Source organism: Pithys albifrons, chromosome 6 (assembly GCF_047495875.1).
Source record: "Pithys albifrons albifrons isolate INPA30051 chromosome 6, PitAlb_v1, whole genome shotgun sequence".
In the NCBI taxonomy this organism is placed as follows: domain Eukaryota; kingdom Metazoa; phylum Chordata; class Aves; order Passeriformes; family Thamnophilidae; genus Pithys; species Pithys albifrons.
The window spans coordinates 33,082,209-33,102,188 of NC_092463.1; the positions used below are offsets into that span (position 1 = coordinate 33,082,209).

The 19,980-nt window shown below is 37.9% G+C and overlaps 2 protein-coding genes across 4 annotated transcripts in view; one reads left to right on the forward strand and one right to left on the reverse strand.

Moving 5' to 3' along the window:
• Window positions 1–19,980, reverse strand: part of AVEN (apoptosis and caspase activation inhibitor) — a 97,998-nt gene that overhangs the window by 60,323 nt on the left and 17,695 nt on the right. Inside the window, exon 2 of the mRNA XM_071558066.1 lies at window positions 16,405–16,582. Coding sequence (XP_071414167.1) covers window positions 16,405–16,582 — 178 coding nt within the window. The remainder of the gene's footprint in view (window positions 1–16,404; window positions 16,583–19,980) is intronic.
• CHRM5 (cholinergic receptor muscarinic 5) overlaps window positions 1–19,980 on the forward strand; it is a 50,460-nt gene that overhangs the window by 3,133 nt on the left and 27,347 nt on the right. The gene's annotated exons all lie outside the window — the stretch shown is intronic.

The following is a 19,980-nucleotide window of genomic DNA, read 5'->3' on the forward strand; positions in this document are numbered from 1 at the left end:
AAGTCATCAAGATAAATGCTATTTTTATTTTAAGTGTCTTATTTCTCTCACTTATCCTCTAAGAATTCAGATGCATTAACTAAGTGAACAGTTTATTATGAAGTTCCAAAACCTAAACTTCCATGCAACCAGAAATAAATACATCAGAAAATGTTTTCCAAAGTGTGTAATTATGTAAAATCACCTCACCTGACAGCAGTAAGTCAATATTTCTTTTTCCACCTTTAGCATAAATCAGTTGTTCAAGGACTGCTAAGCATCTCACAAGGATATCTTTTCATCTTCTCTCTGTCCTAAGCTGTTTCTATATGTGAAATGAATCAATCACATCACAAAAATAAATACAGTCCATTGCATAGAGAGCACGTCTGCTTAGCAAAATGGCACATGTGGTACACACAAACGGGACCCCTTCCCAACTAATTCAGCTAGGAACAAACATTAAACTAGCAAGCTATGGTATAATAAACCTTTTAGTACTTATGCAAATGAGACACAAACCAAAAGTGCAAACTGCCACTTCTGGGCAGTTACCAGCTAAAAGAAATCCACATGGAATATTCTGACTTGTAGGAGTCCCACAAGGGTCACTGAGTCCAACTCCTAAGTGAATGGCCCGTACAGGAACTGAACCACAACCTTGGTGTTATCAGCACCATGCCCTTACCAAGTGAGCTAATCTCAGGGTCTAACACACATCACAGCACAGACTTGTAGGAATACACACTCCAGAGCTGTTGCTATCTTCTATATTCATTTTCATGTCTACTTAAGACTATTATCTGACAAGTGGAACATAAGATACTTTTACACTTCCATCTTTTTATTAAGAGATAGAATTTACATACCCTAAGAGAAAAAAAGGAGCATAATCCAGAATTTAGGCTTCTATAGTTAAATCACTGACCCAATACATCCACTTCACCTTGACTTATAGATGAACACAAAATTCACTACAGCCATTTGCATCTCTCTCAAGCCCTTTCATTAAATAATCCCCTGCCTCCAAAAATTACTGTACTGAGAAAAAAAGCACTAAAACATGTCAAACCATTTGTGCTGTAGATGCATATTATGCAGTACTTCCAACCACATCCAAAGAGACATATTTCAAAAAGCCAAACTGATTGATAATGGTTATATTGATATTCCTGCTTTTGTGCAGAATAAACAGTCAGAGCCAGTTCAGGAAAAAAACAGTTAATAGGTGAGAAGGCACAGAAACAGACATTCAGGCCTCTATCAGACTTAAATCAAAAGCACAAGGGCTTACATACATTTAGGGTGGATATAAATTGCCTTCTGAAGGGATCTGACAAGACAAAGCAGTATCTGCATAGAAAGGAACTTTGTTACAGCCGGTACACCTGTCTGCTCCTGCCAACTCAAAACCTGCAGCCCTACAGCCTCAACTTACACCTCTTCAGCTCATTCCTCTCTTTTGCTTGTGATACTGCTGGTCCTTGATCAACTTGTAGGTCCAGCAAGGCCTGCCTCCACATTTAAACCTTAATTAACCAAATCCTTTATCACTTTTACCATGCTTTTTTCCCAGAATCAATATCCAATACATGGAGCTACAATAACCTAAATCATTCCATTTGATAGCATTTTTTCAGTACTCTAGAAAAACATTCTTTTGTCATCTTCAATATTTCTGAAACAAAATATACGAGACATTAAAAATACACATTTGTATAGTCTGCCTGATTGAATGGTATAGGTGCATTACAAAGAATTCAACTTGCTACTCCCCTACTATATACTTTTACATCAACCATTGGTGAACTCAGCAAGCTCACTAAATATATTAAAATTCCAGAACAGTGAATCCTCTGCATACCTCAGTACCTTCCAATAACTGACAACATCTCAACCTTCAAATATTATATTAATGATTCCACAGCTTAAAAACAGGGAAGAGAGAAAGACATCACTTAGGAAAGTGATATATCAAATCAGAGGCTCCATCAGAGTCCCCAGTTCTGCACAACAGTGCCCAGTAGCCTAAGTCTAAGCAAGCTTGTAAACAGGGCACACACACATGGGAGACTTTCTCAGAATTACTCTGCCAGCCTCTAGCTATGTGCAGTTCAGGGATTTCTTGAGACAGAGATAATATCTTATTTATAAGATAACCTTTTCCTGTAGTTTTTGAACCTGCAAAAAGTTTCAGTTTCCACAAGATCCTGAGAAAAATGTCCTTTCTTTGTTTCAAATTTGCTGCCAGATAGCTTCACCAATACTCCATACTTTTTGCACTAGAAGACACAATAGTAATCCTTATTCATCATATCCATCCGTAATGATTTCACAGACAGCTACAACATACTATCTCAGTCATCTGGTTTTGGGGTGGAAGACCCCTCTTCTACTCTACTCATACCACCCTTAGGCATGCCTTGTATGTAAATTCTTTCATGTTGTAATTATCCTACTGCCCTCTGCTGTACCACTGTTTTCTTGTAGAGCTTCTGGAATCTGAATTGGAAAAAGTCACACAATATGCCTGTGTCACTGATTTATATGATGACACCGTGATGTGCTTTCTGTTTTTCTCTCTATTCTTTTTCTAATTTCTATGGTTCATTTGCTTTCAGCTAGTCACCTCAGATGATTTAAATGTGATAGGGGAGTGTTCACACACACACAATGTACATCACTTAATCTTCATCTGCAGTGAGTTTAATCTGTCATTTTTGCATTTTTTTCTGCAACTCTGCAGTTCTCAGGCTATACAGAATTAGAGGTGGAATAAGATGCAGACCTTTAAAAGTTAAGGTAACAACACATAAGATCAATCCAACACCCCAGTGGGACAACTTCCAAGAGGTGTTGGGGATTTTCTGTCACTGAAATTCACAGAATTACAGAATAGTTGGGGTTGGAAGGGTTCTCGAGATTACCTAGTGCAACCCTCTCTGCTAAATAAGGTTCACTATTAAACAGGTTGTACAGGAACAGGTCCAGTCAGGTTTTGAGTATCTCCAAAGAAGGAGACTCCACAACCTCTCTCGGCAGCCATTCTAGTGTTCGGTCACCCTCAAAATATTTTTTCTCATATTCAGATGAAACTTTTCTTTCAGTTTGTGTCCATTGCCCCTTGTTTTGTCACTGGGCACCACTGAAAAAGAGTTTGGCCCCATCCTTTGGACAGCCACCCTTAAGATGGTTGCATGCATTAATCAGGTGCCCTCTCAGCTGGCTTCTTTTTTCAGGCTGAACAGTCTCAGCTCCCTTAGGCTTTCCTGATAAGAGATGCCCTCTTGTTTCCCTCCACTGTACCTGCTCAAGTAACCAAATATCTCCCTGGTACTGAGGAGCCCAGAACAGCACACAGCTCTCCACAGGCAGCCTCACCAAAGCTGAATGGAGGGGCAGACTAGAGGGGCAGGATCACTCCTCTTGACCTGCTGACAATGCTCTTCCTGATGCACCCCAGGATACCACTGGCCTTCTTGCCATAAGGGTACACTGCTGGCTCATGGACAGCTTGTTATCCATCAGGACTCCCACGGCCTTCTCTGCAGAACTGTTTTCCACTACACCCATCCCACCCTGCACTGATGCATGGGGTTATTCTTCCCTAGGTGCAGGATCTTACACTTGCCTTTACTGAACTTCATTAGGTTGGTTACTCTCTGCCCAGCTCTCCAATTTGCCCAGGTCACACTGGGTGGCAGCACAGCACTCCAGGGTATTGTCCACTCCTACTTTTATATTGGCAAACTTGCTGAGGGTACACTCTGTCGCTTCACCAAGGTCACTGGAGTAAATTCAACCAGACTGGAGCTAGTACTGACCCCTGTGGAACACTGTTAGCTACAAGTCTCCAACTAGACTCTGTCCCACTGATCACAACACTCTGAGCTCTGCTATTCAGCCAGTTCTCAATGCACCTCCCCATCCAGTCATCCAGTCTGTATTTCCTGAGCTTAACTCTGAGGATGTTATGGGACAGTGTCAAAAGCCTTGCTGAAGCCAAGGTAGACATATTTAAATCAAGACTGACAATAGCTTTTGACAGTAGCTATACTAAGAGATATGCCCTAAGTCAACCCATAACTATTTCATAACTTACTTTGATGATTGCTCATGTTATTCAGAAAAGCTTACTCAATCACACATGGTTTCTTTGGCTTTGTAGTATGGGAATTTTACTGGCTATGTTGGGGTTAGCCTTCTATGTACAAATACAAACTAGAGATCCTTGTCCACTATTTTTCAGGGAAAGAAACAACAGCAAGTTTCCCTTCCTCAAATTTGTCCCAAACCTTATTGAAACTAGCTTTTAAAATTATATTTACTATTTCACATGTCTTGCAAGTTAAAAAATGAAGGAACTACATTTCAAAAGTGTTTGTTGGTAGTATTTTATCTCTAAGAGCAAGTAATGGTAAATACTGTCACCTAACAATTAAAATTATACAGATTTTAAAAACGTGTTGCAAGGAGAGGAGGAAATTAAATAATTTCTAAGTTTACCAGTGCCAAGATGTCAGAGTCCTGATACAGAAAAACAGACTCTAGAAAAAATTCATTTTCTTAAACACCTATACACACTCTCCTGAATAGGCTGTTCAAGAATTTTTACCTATTGTCATATAAATCAGATAAATTATCTCTAACACCATTACATGGATGTCATTTTTTCCTGATTGGTATCACAGGTGTACAATATCACTGCCACCAAAACATATCTTGCTCGTGTTATACTCTCCCTGGATTAACCTACTGCTTTCCTTTCATGATTAAATGAACTCTTGTCACATGAAGTTACATTGCTAATCTGGTTGTTCAGTGCTTCAGTTTTCAAAAATGCATTACATCAGCTTTTTATCATATAGTATAGCTTGCTCAGTGAGTTATTTTTGTAACGGAACAAACTATTTCAATAGTCCTTTTTGAATGAAATAATTTCAATTTACAGCAAGTCTGGGAGATTGACAGACTTCAGCAATAGAGCTCAGATTATTTTATTCTAGATACTTCGAAAAAAACATTGCCTATAGCATCTGTCATCACCATAAAGCATTTGCAATTGTCAGGTGAAATTTTTACATCTCTCTGTAGCTTTTTTTAACTCAAAAAATATCCTTCTGGTTTTCTTAATTTATGCAAAAATTTAGACCACAAACACTTTTCTCCTCTACTGCGCAAGTTTGTAAACACAGGTGTTTAATTCAGACTGCCAGTGTAGCTTCCCAAAGGGGTTCCACTGTTCACTACCTCAGTTTCCCATAATTGCTGCAGCAACGGAAAATGGTAGGATGTTAAAATACTCCAAAGTAGAAAGGTTTGCAAATAGAAAATCACCAAGAACTATTATGGGAGTCTTCCATTAATAAATGAACTGCCAAAAGAAAATTGTTAAACTTTAGACAAAGAGATACAGATAAACTATTTTGAAGTACAGGCACTATACACGAATAATCACTGGGGGGATAAAGGCGGGTTGTTGTTGTTGTTGGGGTTCAAGGGTTTTTTAACACAAAGTTAACATGACCAAATCAAACACTTGAGAGACTTTAAAATGCTTCGTCTCTAGTTAAAGGTAACTTTATACAGAGATATTTATAAAGACCAATTTTCTTTGACAAGCTAAACTGTGCTTGTAAGGTACACGTACAAGATCTGATGCTTTCAGATTACATTTCTACAGGTTAATTTAGTCATCTCATACTTGTAGGCAATTTTCCTCTAAGTGACTAGATTGTTATTCCTTGAGATTTCTACTCCTCCCTTCTTTCTTTTCCTCCTCTTCATTTTTCATATTCAAATACAACTCAGAGAAATAAAGTTGTCTGTGGGACAGAAAGTGGATATATAAACCCAAGAGTAAGCAAACACTTAATAAGGCATTATGAAATAACAGAAAAAAGGTGAAAGAAAGGGGAGATAGAATTATGTCGAGTTCCAAAAAAGAAAACCTAAAGCAAGAGAGAATGTAGTCTCTTATTTGCATTAGAAAATTTACTTGTTGCCAATATTCTAACTGCAAATGTACATCAAGACAAATCAGAAGTAGGCATCTGGATTTAATCCAATTTAATTCAATCCACATGCATGCTACCACCCTTACTATTATCAGTAGCAATTCTAGTACTTCCCTGATTCTGCAGGATCTTTCCCTTCTCACCAGCTGTTCCATTACATGTTCCTGCCAACTCTTTTGCACCATTCATGCAGTCATGTCAGGCAACTAGATCCATACCTGGTGATGGGCCAAATCTGTAATATCACTGAAGTGTCTTTCAAACTATTTTCTCCAGAAGAGGAGAGGTAATCATAATTTATTATCAAGGGCAGAAGTAAAATATAAAGCAACTTCAAATTTTGTCCTGTTGAAATATACCTTCTAACAACTTTAGAAACATTAAGTACAGGTAGAAGATAAAAACTAACCAATGCTGACAAGGCTCCATCAGTAAAGAGGTCAGGGCAAAAGTGCTGTTTTCCATTATAAGCACTTTGGTACACTTCCCTGGGCATTGGAAAGGTTACAAACACTGAAAAGAGAGTATCTTTTACTGAATAGTACAAATTGTATAGATTTTCTCTCTGGGACTATTATTCTTGCATCCCTAGCACTTCATTTACTCAGAAAAATCTAACTCAGATTAGCTCCTATTACCACTGAACCATCAATTTAAAATATTTGACTTTCCAAAACCTTCACTCTGACAGCATTTTCCCAGCAGTAAGTTAACCAAGTGTCTGAAATGAAAATTTCTTTGCTATAAATATCTGCAATTATGGACTATCTAGCCTTTGTGACAGAAAAAACAGTAGAATAGTATCATTGCATTAAAGCATTCCCATCTTGAATTAGTTCTTCCACCTTGCCCCTTCCATTTTGTAGCTGACACACACTTCTCAGTGATGCATGTTCTGCATATTGAAGCACATGCATATACTCAAGAAAAAACCCGACATTATCACAGGCTGTTTTCAATCAACACTATAAAAAGAAGTCGAGAGAATACAATCAGTTTCGCAATCCAAATTATCTGCAGCAGATTCAGAAATACCATGCTTTATAAACTGAGATGATGCGTGTGTACTGGCAGAGGAAGGTCATCTGATTCACATTCCAGTAAAGGTTGAAAATGAGTCAGAACCAAAGAAAATATAATTCTTCCCCACTTGCACCCTATTTTGACCCTCTAATATGCTTTTTCTTAGAAGAGTTTTTAGTTCATGATTTTACACATGCAGAGGGTTTGACTTGCAAGAAAGGACAACAGGATATAAAGGAGTTCCCTGAGGGTGGAATAGACAGTTAATACAACTCTTATTTTGAAACAAAGACTTTGGCAAGTCTCAATATGCACTTGACATTCTTCAAGAAAATTACCCAAATCTAAATAAAAAACAAACTGTTTCAGAAAAAAAAAGAATCTTTTAAGTGCTCAGAAGAGCCATCTTCCTACACAACACCCAGAAATCCCAAAGATGTCACTTCCCTGATGAGCTGAGAGTAAATAACAGGCAGGAGAACTTAAAACAGATGAGGAGTCAACATGTGATCTGGACAGGTCCAAAAACTTGAAGCAGGGGAAGGATCAAAAGAAAGTCCAGCCTAGAAGTCAGACATAGGAACTGGGAATTCTTGAGCAACAGGATGAGATCAAGAACAACCTCAAAATGAATAGCTCTGACACTAAAAGCATTAAAAGAAGAGAACTAAGAAAGTCCAAGCCATCAGTAGCAGATTAGAGGAGAAATTTCAGGAACACAGAAGGAATAAGAAGAAAGGAGAAGCTGCATCTGAGATTAAGGAAGAAATTGGAACTCCGTACCCTTTAGAGCACTACCTACTTCACAGACCTTCTTCCACTCCAAAAACAATGTTTTGAAATAGCACTGCTCCCTGCAAACAAATTTCTTACAATTTTGGTAGGAGAATAGGTCTCTCAGTCTCTTCTGAGAGATTTAATGTGATCACAAAACTCCTTTGCAGCATCCATCAATGAAAAAGGAAGCACTCCTATCACAGCTATTTTGCTCGTGAACTGATATTAGGAATAAATGCAACCTTATGAGAAACTGAACAACAAATGAAGTTTGGTTTCTACAATTAAACCAATCTGCTACATCTTATAGTCTTGTCATCCTTACCATACATAGTGGGTTGGCCTTGGCTGGACACCAGGCACTCACTAAAGCCACTCTCTCACTCCCCTCTGCAACTCATCAGAGGAGAGAAAAAAATACAACTAAGTGTTCATGAGTTGAGATAAGGACAGAGAGAGATCACTCACCAATCACCATCATGGGCAAAACAGACTTGGAGATATTAATTAAATTTATTACTACCAGAGTCATAGCAGGATGATGTGAAATAAAATAAATCTTAATAAACACCTGCCCCCTTCCCCCCCGGCCCTTCCAAGTTCTACCTCCTCCCCGCCAGCAGCACAGGGAGATGGGAACGGGGGCTATGGTCAGTCCATCACAGGTTGTTCTGCTGCTGCTCAGGGAGAGGAGTCCTTCTCCTGCTTCAGTGTGGGGTCCCTCCCACAGGAGATAGTCCTTCATGACCTTCTCCAATGCAAGTCCATCCCACAGACAACAGTTCACAAACTGCTGCACATGGCTCACTTTTCCATGGGGTGCAGTCCTTCAGGCACAGGCTGCTCCAGTGTGGGCTCCTCTAACCACAGGTCTGCAGGTCTCTGATGGGATCCTGCTCCAGCACAGGCCTCTCACGGGTTCACGGCCTTCTTTCAGACATCCACCTGCTCTGGTGTGGATCTCCCCCAAGGGCTGCAGGAAGATCTCTGCACTCCCATGGTCCTCCATGGGCTGCAGAGGCACAGCTGTCTCACCATGGTCTGCAGGGGAACTTCAACTCCAGCACCTGGAGCACCTCATCCCTTCCCTTCTCCACTGACCCTGGTATCTGAAGAGTTTTTCATGTGTTCTCACTCCACTCTTCCCTGGCTGCGATTTTCATCTGCACAGTAACTTTTTTTTTTTCCTTCTTAAATATGTTATCACAGAGGTGTTACCGTCATTCCTAACTGGCTCAGCCTTGGCAGAAGTGGGTCCATCCTGGAGCCAGCTGGCATTTGCTCTACTAGACATGGGGGAAGCTTCTGGCAGCTTCTCAGAGAACCTGCCCCTGTAGCTCCCTCCGCTACCAAAACCTGGCCACAGAAACCCAAGACATCATGAACAAAAAATTCTGGTTTTATAACCTTGTAACAGTTCTATTTTATCTTTTTCTCTAATGTAAGTTGCTAAGAAATGGAGCAAAAGTATTAAAACAAACACAGTTCTTCCAAATCAATCAACATCTTTTAATATTACCATAAAAGTGATATCTACTAATATCATTATTGGAAAAGAACCAATATTTCACTGGCAAGCAAAAGAAAGTCTCTGTTCTAAAACATTTATAGACTAATTCAGGTGATTTAACAGTGTTTCAGAATCAAAAGTCCAAAAAAGAATACAAGAGAAAAAAATTCCAATTAAAAGCAATATACAGCAACAAGGAAAATCACGAAGTTCATGTAGTAAAAGAAAAATTATAATAAAGGGTGATTCGCATGAAATAAAAAAAGGAGTAAAAATAAAGAGAAAGGGAACAGGAATCTAGTGGAAATAACATACTGAATTTTGAAAATTAATACTAAAATACGAAATGTACCATCTGAGTACAAGAATCAGAGTAATTCAGTTTTGGTTAGGGGATTTCAGAGGCAGGAATGTCTGAGACGTGGCAGAAACCATGATAACCAACATGAGGTCTAGTCTGACAGAACAGTTTTAGGGGCATTATAAGAATGAAAGACATTTTTAAACAAGAGAAACAGTGAATTGGCTAAGTACACATTTTCATCTACCTTTCAAGCCCTGAAATTCAAGTAGTGGACATGACAACAGCAAGATAGGAATAAGGACAAATTACTCCACATTTAAACTTACTGATTTTTTATTTCTTAACCAAAACACACTTCCACAGAATTCAGCAGAAACAACACCAATATATAGTAGCAGCAAAAGATTAAGACTCAATGTTAGTGAAGAATGTTGGTCACAAAAGATTTAAATCCAGAAATCTGGCACAAATAAATGAGTGCACTCAAGATATGAAAAAGTTAAAGAATGCAGAAAAGCTTACTGCACTGATTTTAATGGGAATACAATTTAACCTCTTCAGTCTGTGAATCTTTTTCTATTCAGTTCTGTATCATGAAGCATACAAATTTCTCTGAAACACTGAAACCTTTCAGATTTTTCTTTTATTACTTACCAGTACTCATGCAGTAGTGTCACTGACACATACATGGCCACATAGTTCTAAGATATCAGAATGTTAAATGAAGATGTTTTATCCTAAATTTATATGAATTCATTCATGGAGTCACATTACACTTCTACACTTCAACCATAGTTTTGGTTACATTTTAGACAAAACTTAGGAGGGAAAAAGGCATAGATATGAAAGCATACATAATGAGCACAGATTACCTATTACAGGAAAACACATTTATCAAGAAAACGCAATTAATACTTAAAATCTAGGACCTCCTATTTTTAGTTCAGACACAAAAAAAAAAAAAGAGGACAGCTTGGCTTGTCTGATTAGGAAAAAAAAAAGATGAATTTCTGTAATGTTAGGAACAGTTCAGGAGGAAGCACTGAGCAGATGGAGAACCAGCTTCCACTGATGCCAAGTCCTGTGATTTTACTGCAAATCTTTATTGTGGAAGGGTTTTTTCTGTTTGTTTGAGATGAAAGGGAGTAGAGAAAAGACTGCATTTTTGTTGCTTTCAGATACATTGATGGTTTAAGTACCTGTAGGTATCTCAGGTCTATTAACAAGTCCAAAGTTGCAGACTGTCCTGGGCATAACTGTTGCAACTAAAACATGTGCAAGTGCAAGTGCAAGTGAGACCATTTGGATTAAATGCCTTCACAGATGGGAAATGTTATTTACCACAGGACCATCAAAAAGGAAAGGAAAGTTCTGATATGCTGGAATGGGGCTAGAAGGAGAAGCAGGATAGGAGAGCATGTCACGGAAACTCAGAGAACATTTAGGGAATGAGGCAGTAAAAAATGGAGAACATAGGAAAGATGCAGGTAAAGCACATTTATTTCAGGATACCATACCTATTTATTTCAGGAATGCATCCACTAGAATATTCAAGTGAGCTGTTACCAATCCTTAGTGCAACAATGTACTATTATCTTAAACGTGTTGGTAAGTAGTAAGAAGCAACCAATACATTCAACTCCGAGCTCATGTCACCAAATAAGACCAAATAAGTAGTAGAAGTTGGAAAGCAAATACCACTGAAAAAATGGGACGCCAGTATATACACTAATCCAAATCAACAATAAGTTAGGCACTTCTGTAAATAAAACTGATTTTCAGCTATTCTCTAGAATTTTAAAACTCAAAGGATTCTTTTCTAGCATCTGAACCATGACCTGCTATTGCCATTCTCTTTGAGCAGAATTACCATTAAAAATAAGAAAACTGATTTACTCTTCACACTATTCTTTTTTCTTTTTTTTTTTTAAATCTCTGTCAGTGCATACTTAAGATAGAAAAGCTGAAGGAAAACCTGTCTTTAACACAAGCCTTGCTTCACAATTTTATCTGTCCAGGTTTTCCAAGACAGCAAAACATCTTCTGCATACTTCTAATTCTCAGCTACCTATTGACCATGCAAATGACAAAAAAAGCAGCAATATATTCCAAGACATACATCAAAATTAAACGGAGACCCAAAAGCAAGAGGTTAAAAAGCCAAAACAACAGGGTTTTAGGGAAGGGAATATTACAGTTACCTCATAATTCCTATACTTACTGTTCCATACTGTTATGGTCCAGTGACTGCTCTTTTGATTTTTTTTCCACATGTGTTATCATATTCAAGTGCTCATTACCTATAGAAATTATTCACAGACTATTCTGAGTTGGAAGGGATCCACAAGGTTATGTATTCTACATGTGTATTCAAAACCATTCTGCCAGTTTTGTTTGAACTACACAATGTTTCTCCTGAATACCCTTTAAGGCATCAGAATTATTCAGCCATGGTCTAAAAAATCAAATGGGAAAATATTCATTTCCATAATTATATTTTTTCATCTTGCCACTCATCATATTTTGCAATTCACCACATTGTTATTGAGGCATATATGTTGGCAAATTTTGGCTGCTGTACTGCTAATGCCTACCATGTTTAAAGAAAAGTGACCAAGTGCATGGATAGATTTTGATCAGGTCTACAATGAGATTTAAAATTTTTAAACCTAAATCATCTATTCAAAACCAAAAACCTAATAAATAAGTTAAGTCTACTGCAGGTCACTTAACCCTCATCTGTCAAAAATGAGGGCAGCTCTTCAAACACAGCAAGATTCTACCAGCAAAGTAAGGTTATCCTATCACTTCCACTTCTCTTGTTCTTTACGCTTCAACAGCATTTTTACTGAATTGATTCAAGACATATTCCCTGAGGCACCACAGTGGACTCACATTTTACATCAGCTAGACATTAAGAGCTATACAGAAAAGTTTGTTTTGCTATATTCAAGGTTAATTAAAAATAAATAAATTATAAAATGCTAAAAAAAGGAATGAAACATACTTAAAAACTTAAATTATCACCCTACTTTACACACAAATATAATAAGTCCTAACAAAGAAGCTCTGTCAGGTTAGTGATACCAGCTGCTACCAAAGCCACCTAGAAGTTCTTAAGACTATTTTCAGCTGCCTTTTTAACTATTCAGTATGAAATTTTGCATGTCTACTTTCTTCTTCAGGTAGCTTTTCCTTACCCTCCCCTTAGCAACACCTTTTATAGGAACCCAGAGAATAGCTGGGACATTTTTCTACCATAAAAGAACCTGAGAAACTGCAACCACTTGCCTGCCCTGAATCGGTAACGAAGTCAGACTGGATAATGTTTTTGTATGAAAGAAGTACATTGTCTCTTTTTGTGAAAATATGACCTGATTTAGCCAAGCTACAAGCTTCTAGAAATCAGAATTTGTACCTATTTTTTTGCAAGATCTGCTGAAGCTGAACAACTAGTCACCAAACATCCTCAGTGGTTTTCTGTATGTCATCTCAATGAGCAAGGGAACTGAATTAAGTTTCCTCTAACCCCTAGTTATGAGTGAAGAGTCAGAATTTCACTGTGAAAAAATAATGGAATATTGTGAGTTGGAAGGGACCTACAAGGAACTTCAGCTCTTCAGTGAGCTGCCCCATTCATGGCTTGAACCCACAATCTTGGCAGTATTAGAACCAGGCTCTAACCAAGCTAATCTCAGGGTCAAGCCTGCACTTAGCAGGCATTAGGTAAAAGACTGAACACAATGCGTCACCTTGCATATTTCTGCAGCCTCACCTATGCTGATATTCCTAACACAGCTGCAAACAGTGGCCTGTCACTTCATATTGTCAAGTGACTGTGTCATATTTGGGGTATACTGACAGCATGTGAAGGGAAGATGCTGAGAACAGCTTATAGTGGAAATCACAACAGGAAGCTTGAAAGCAAAAACTGGGATTGACTAGACAATGAAACAAAGTAATAGGAACATAAGAAAAAGTGGTAGCAGGTTAAACCAAATGAGCAATGCCAAGCAAAACAACTCAGACCGGGGGACCACCAGGACTGGGTAGAATGAGAGACAGACACTCTGTCTCTGACAGAATCTGACCAAGTTGGATCTTAATGAAAGTATGTGGAAAGGAGCTGGCTCACAACAAAAGACTGAAAAAAGACTCACCAACACGAATCAGAAACATAGACACGACAAAAAAAACCCCAAACAAAACAACCCAACAAAAGCAAGGGAGAGTGAGAAGAACAAGTAGGCAGGCAAGGGCCAACAAGCAGAGAGAGCATGCAATCAAGAGACGGTCTGGGACTAGTCAGGCCTAAATATTTGATTGAAAAGACAGAATCAATGCTGCACTAGAGACTGGCTTGAGGCACGGAAAAGCTGGAAGAATACGCAAAAAGCTAAAAAAAATAAGTGTTTGTCAGTAGAAGCTATTAAAAAACATAAAATACCCTAAAGACTTACCATTCTCTGTAAGTATCTGAAAACTTCTCTCTCCTCCTCAGAAAAAATGTCCCACTTTACAACTGATAAAAATAAAGTGTACCAAGCGATAACTTTGGTACTTTCTTAATTCAAGCAACAGTACTGTTCCTGTACTAGATTTTAAGCTCTAATGCCACTAATTACCAACATGACACTTGTATCACAGAATATTTAATTTTGTTATTTTTAGGTTGATTCTAACTATAAAATTACACATAGAAGCACTTTTACAGGATATTAAACAAAGGAGTACCAGGGAGTCTTAATTCCTTGGTCATCAGGAATTCCTCCATTTAAGCTTGTCTACCAGCATTAATTCTGCCTTTATTACGTTATGCCAAACTACTTTTTCTATGCTATCTCATTCAATTAACAGGATATTTTCTGGGAATAAATCCAAGTCTTATCTTGAAGGATGACACTCTCTTTAATACCCTGCATTCAGCATTATGGAACCTAAATGTTACACAGGAGAACAGGTTTTTAACCTGAGCTTTTGCTAAAGAATTCTTAACTGGCTGAATTAATTATGTTGTTGTATATCAATAGTAAACCACAAGATTTTAAGACTTTTCTAAGCTTTTGTATTAATAAAAAACAGAAAATTAACTCCATTCCCTCTCCAGTACTCCCTAACTGCTTGTTGCAATTAACTGGATCCAGATAGCAACCTCAGAGTGCTAAATAGCAATATACTAACTGCAGCAATTACCAAATAAAGCACAGGTGCAAGCTCCTTCTTAGACCACAACAAATAAAGATGTCTGCATTCTCAGTTCTCTCACACGTAAGTCAAAGAAACCATACAAAGAACCTTGCCAACATAAACTGTTCTTTATGTAACTCCAAGAAACCTGCAATATTGTTTAGAAGGCACTTTCTTCTTCCTCTGAAACCAAGTACTTAATTTCATTGCTGTTTCTTACCAATTTATTTTATTGTAAAAGAACAGTAAAAATATATTCTAAAATAAAGCACTCTCTAAATGAAAGATTTAGAATTAATAAATAGTACAAATATATGAATAATAACAAGACTTTAACTTGAGGCATTGAGGAAAGCTAAAGAGTAAAATAAATAGGTTGGCAATAACTGTATTGAACTATAACTCACCAAAAATACAAACTAGTAGAACTAAGTACTATTTTGTTATAGCCTCAGTTCAAAAGGTTCTTCAGAACATTTTAAAGACATTCTGAAGGTTAACTACAGAGTTATTAAAATTTGTTTTTAAAACCTGAACCGTGGATACATGCAGCTCAGGATAGGACTCTTGATTTAAAAAGTTTTGAATTGCAATATCTAATTTCCTCTGTTACCTACATAGTTCTGAGGTCCATACTATGCATTTTGACTCCAACACTGCTTGCCATGCAACATACCATTCTGAGAAGTCAATACACATTTCATAAGCCTATGACTAAAAGCAGACAGATTAGGCCCAACTTTGCAATGTTCATTGAAACAGAACTTCAGAAATTGGCTCTTGAACAAAGAAAGGAAGCTCTGGTCTTTATTTCTTTACTGTAGCTAACTTCTAATTTCTTCCACCAAACTGTGGCCAAAATACCCAATTATCTAGATTTGAGAGATTTCAAAGCTTCCAAGGTGCTAACTCCCCTCCTTTTATACATTGTTTGCAGCTTTCTATTGAATGGTATGCCAACACAATGGCACATCTTAGTTTCTAAAATGATTTTAGGTAACTGTTTTTCGTGTAACTGCCTATACCATTCATGTATAGCTAAAAACTCCCAGGATCTAGTACAGTCTGTTCCTCTGCCTCGTCATTTATTGTCTCCTTTAAAGAGGGGAAAACAACTGATCTTTACTTTCCAAGGAGAGTAACACTTGCTATTCATGCACACACCTGTATAGCACTGATTACAAATCTCTGTCAATACAAACAACAGCAAGCAGCTGCCTGACTGCTGTGTTCGGTCATAGGAGCAACTTTTCTGTTTCCTGGAAAGCAACCCAATAACCAAGACCAGCAAGAAATTTACTGCACTAAGAATAAGCTCAGTGTTACTGGGTGCTGCACACATTCAGGCCCATATTTTCACAAGAGGGCTACAGAAGCAGCCAGCAGCCGTCTTTTACTCCCCGTCTGTCACAGCTCAGTGCAGCCTGGATGCTGTAACACTGCTCCCACAGAGATTCTGAACATTCCTAAATATATATAAATGGCAGACTTACTGAGACAGACAAAAATTCTAGGGTCCCGTTTCATCATCAAGGACAACAGCCAGAAAAGTAGTAATGTTTCAAAATGCAAAACTATAAAAACATTCCAGACTGGAAAATGCTTACCTGCTGAACTAAGCAAAACATTGAAGTCCGTTCCTCTCTGTGTCTCCCCACATTCCCTCTGTCCCTCTTTTTCCGTATCCTCATAGCGGCTCCAGTTGGAAAATATCTTTCTTCTTGAATAGCATTTCACTTCTTCCTTCTCTTCCTGTCGTGATTCGGGATCATCCTCCTCCTCGACCTGTGACATTTAAATGGACAGCTAAGCCATTGCAACTCAATAGCATTTTGTTCTGTATTTAAACAACCACTCATAACAACTCCAACCACCAAAATAAAACCCAGAGAGACAAATCTACCTGCATTCCCAACAACATTTTAGGTCAGGTGCTACAATCTTCCTGAACTGTACAAAATTCATCAATAGAATATGTAATTAAAAGCACCTAGTGAGGCTTCAGCTCTTACAGGGGCTAAGCAGTGACACTGATGCAAGTCTCACTTCTTTCCCTCCTATTCTGGAAACCCATAATGTGTATCTTCCTTCCTAAAACTGGTAACACGTAAGAAGTGGAACTAAGAATTTAATCCTTGTATCCCTGTCCAAGTGTTGCAGTGATGCAGATGATAACTGAAAAAGCTGGTGGTTGTAGAGCAGAATAGGAAAAGACAACAGATTCTGCAGAGAAATATCTGGAAAATGGTTATGTATATAAGAATTTCCATTATAACCAACTAAAGGGTCTTGATCAAGTAATATGGAATAATTCATTCAATTAATTTCCTTCATGAAAGCCATTTAATGGAAATAGACATAAAGAAATTAACTAGGCTACTAGTCAATCTACTAACCTAATGTGTTAAAAAGCTCTAGGGTCAAAAAGAGACTTCATTGCAGAGCCAACTTAAGATACAGGTGAAATAGGCATTTGTCACAAGTACTCAACAGGTGTAGAAAACTTTCCCCTGTCTTGAATCCTCTATATATGCAGCTCTCCCAGAGCTGCAGGTTCAGCATATTGAACATCAGCTCACAAACAGAACCTTCCTGGTTTCTGAAGGAATGATCACTCAACAAACAAGAAGAGAACTGAGACCAGTAAGAGAAGTTCTGTACAAGGTATTTTCTGCAGAGGTTTAAAGCTCTGAAGAGCTGGAGTAAAGGAGCTGAGAAAAAAGAGATTCTCAGCATGTTGGCTCCCAAACATTCCTGTTGACTGCTACACTCTCTCTTCTCTCCATTACTTCATCTCTCCTTTCAAACCCCACTGTACTGATGCCTTAAGATTGAAATTTGCTGTCCCAACAATAAGTACATTCTTCATGTCAAGAACAGCAAAATTCCAAGTCAATCTACACTGCTGTAAAGCTTAAAGCCATCTCCATTCAGCGTAAATTAATTTCAAAAGCAAGAAACCTTTCAGTTAGTCATTATATACTCATAAGCTAAAACACCCTTACAGCTCCCCATCAGACACTGGCTTTAAGGGGGACCTTGGTTTGATAGCTCAAATCAAAAGTAATCCTGAAATAAATGTGAAAGGCAATTATTTATGTTTAAACAAGGCCCCTGTAATGAAGAGCTGCAACATCTTGTGCAGAAAGATTACCAAAATCTCCAGTAGTTACTGTGTTTCTAAAACTACATTAGGGTTTGGGTTTTTTAAGCATACACTATGAACACCCATATTGGTACAACACAGGGCAGCCTGGTGAAAACAACTGCACAAAGCCACTATCAAGAACAAATTACTATCACTTCACTAACTTATTTTAGAATCAATGAGTTACTTCTACAGAACAGACAGAGCAATGCAACACATATTTTGAACTGATTTTAGACAACCATTGCAAAGAAGGCTTAACTACTCCACAAAAATTTCATAGTTACATTTAGGCGCAGCTAGACAAGGACAAACTGCTAGAGATTTTCATATTCCCTTAGTGTCCAATTACACAACAGAAAAACCTCTATCAATGCCAAATAAATCCCTGTTGTACTCCAAATACTATATTCATACGCAAGTACATCGTTATAAACAGAAGACTGACAGACAAAAAAAGTAGGAAGTAGCAGTTTGTAGAAAGTGGAGTTTTACAACTCCTTAATTCTGAAAATATATTAAAAATTACCAAAAGGAGCAGTGCTTAATATATACCTTCCTCTTAGCTGCCTATTCAGCTACACTATATACTGCCTACCACTGTCATCCCACCTTACTGAAAATGAGTCTTAATGAGTACAGAGCAAACATCCAGCCTATGCGTAATGAAATAAATAACTTCCCTCCTGCCACATTGTCAAATAACAGATGATACAAGCTGAAGCAAATTCTAGAAGCCAACTCAAATATAACCTTTAAAAAGTATTACTCATATAAGGCGAAAAACTTAAGCCTTTAAACAGTACTGAGCTACATCTACACATTTTTGCTCAGTGCTATAATGCCCCATGATACCACAGGAGGTATAATATCTATCTCTTGTGCCTCTGTTTCAGACAGGATTACATGCATTGTCATTAGCACATTGCATTGAAATTTTGAAACTGGGGAACGTATGCAAAAGCCCAGTTGAACAAAACCTGGAAAACTTCAGACTACTGAAGAAGAACAATAAACCATATACACAGTTTTTTGCCTAAACACTATGGCGCTCGGACAACAGTGAAAAAGCCAAGCTCCCTTGCAAATGAAGTTGCACGATTTCGGATCTCCTGCCCAATAGTGCATTTGCATCTTTTACCAGAAACTATGACCCGACTCTTCGTCTAAAGGAAACCAAAGTATGATCCCCAATCTACAGTCTACCACTGCAAAAGGATACTTTAGTACGCTAATTTGGCATACAGGGTTGGGGTCAGTATGGTATTGAGACAATACAGGAAAATGTGCTTTTTGTTCAACTTTTCTTACAGATGAGAATATGTTGATGCACACACTTCAGGAATTAAAGTGTTAAATTGAAGTAAACTGTTGTGAACAGGTAATTTTCCCCTGAGGTCATCCTTCTGCACTTCCTTGGAAGCCAGAGTGGTTCAGATCAAACCAAGGTGGAAGCACTCAGTGAAGAAAGTGCGACGGTGACCTCTTACATCCCCCTTCAATTACTCAACCACTCTTCACTGTAAGCCCAGTCAGTCCTACCATGATAAGCATATGCGCCCAAGCATTCAACAAGAATTGTTGAGCTCAGAGTTCTTAAAAAAAAAAAAATAGAAGTGCATTAAAAGTCAGAGCTTCCATTAAGACTTTGCTAAAACTGTTTATTACCCATAAGAAGCCACAGGAACTAAGGTTTATAGTCCTTTTCCTGTTCAATTCTGATAAGTCTGTAAGAAAAATTTAGAACACTTCATCTATGTCAGTACTTAGAATACTTTATAGTAAGATAAACATCATATGTTCAACTTACCTTTCCTCAGGCCAACTGCCCTTCACCTTTATGTAGGCGTTGTGCATTTATTAGACATGTGTTGTTATTTATTTTGCAATATTTCTCTCAATTCTCTTCTCAAGAACGTCACTTTACAGTATGTATGAAAACATGGTTTCAGCTTCTCTTTAATCTGTTAGAAAGAGCATAGCTATTTCTCTCCTTCACTTTCTTCCCAAATTATCTTCAGAAAGTCTTCAAAAT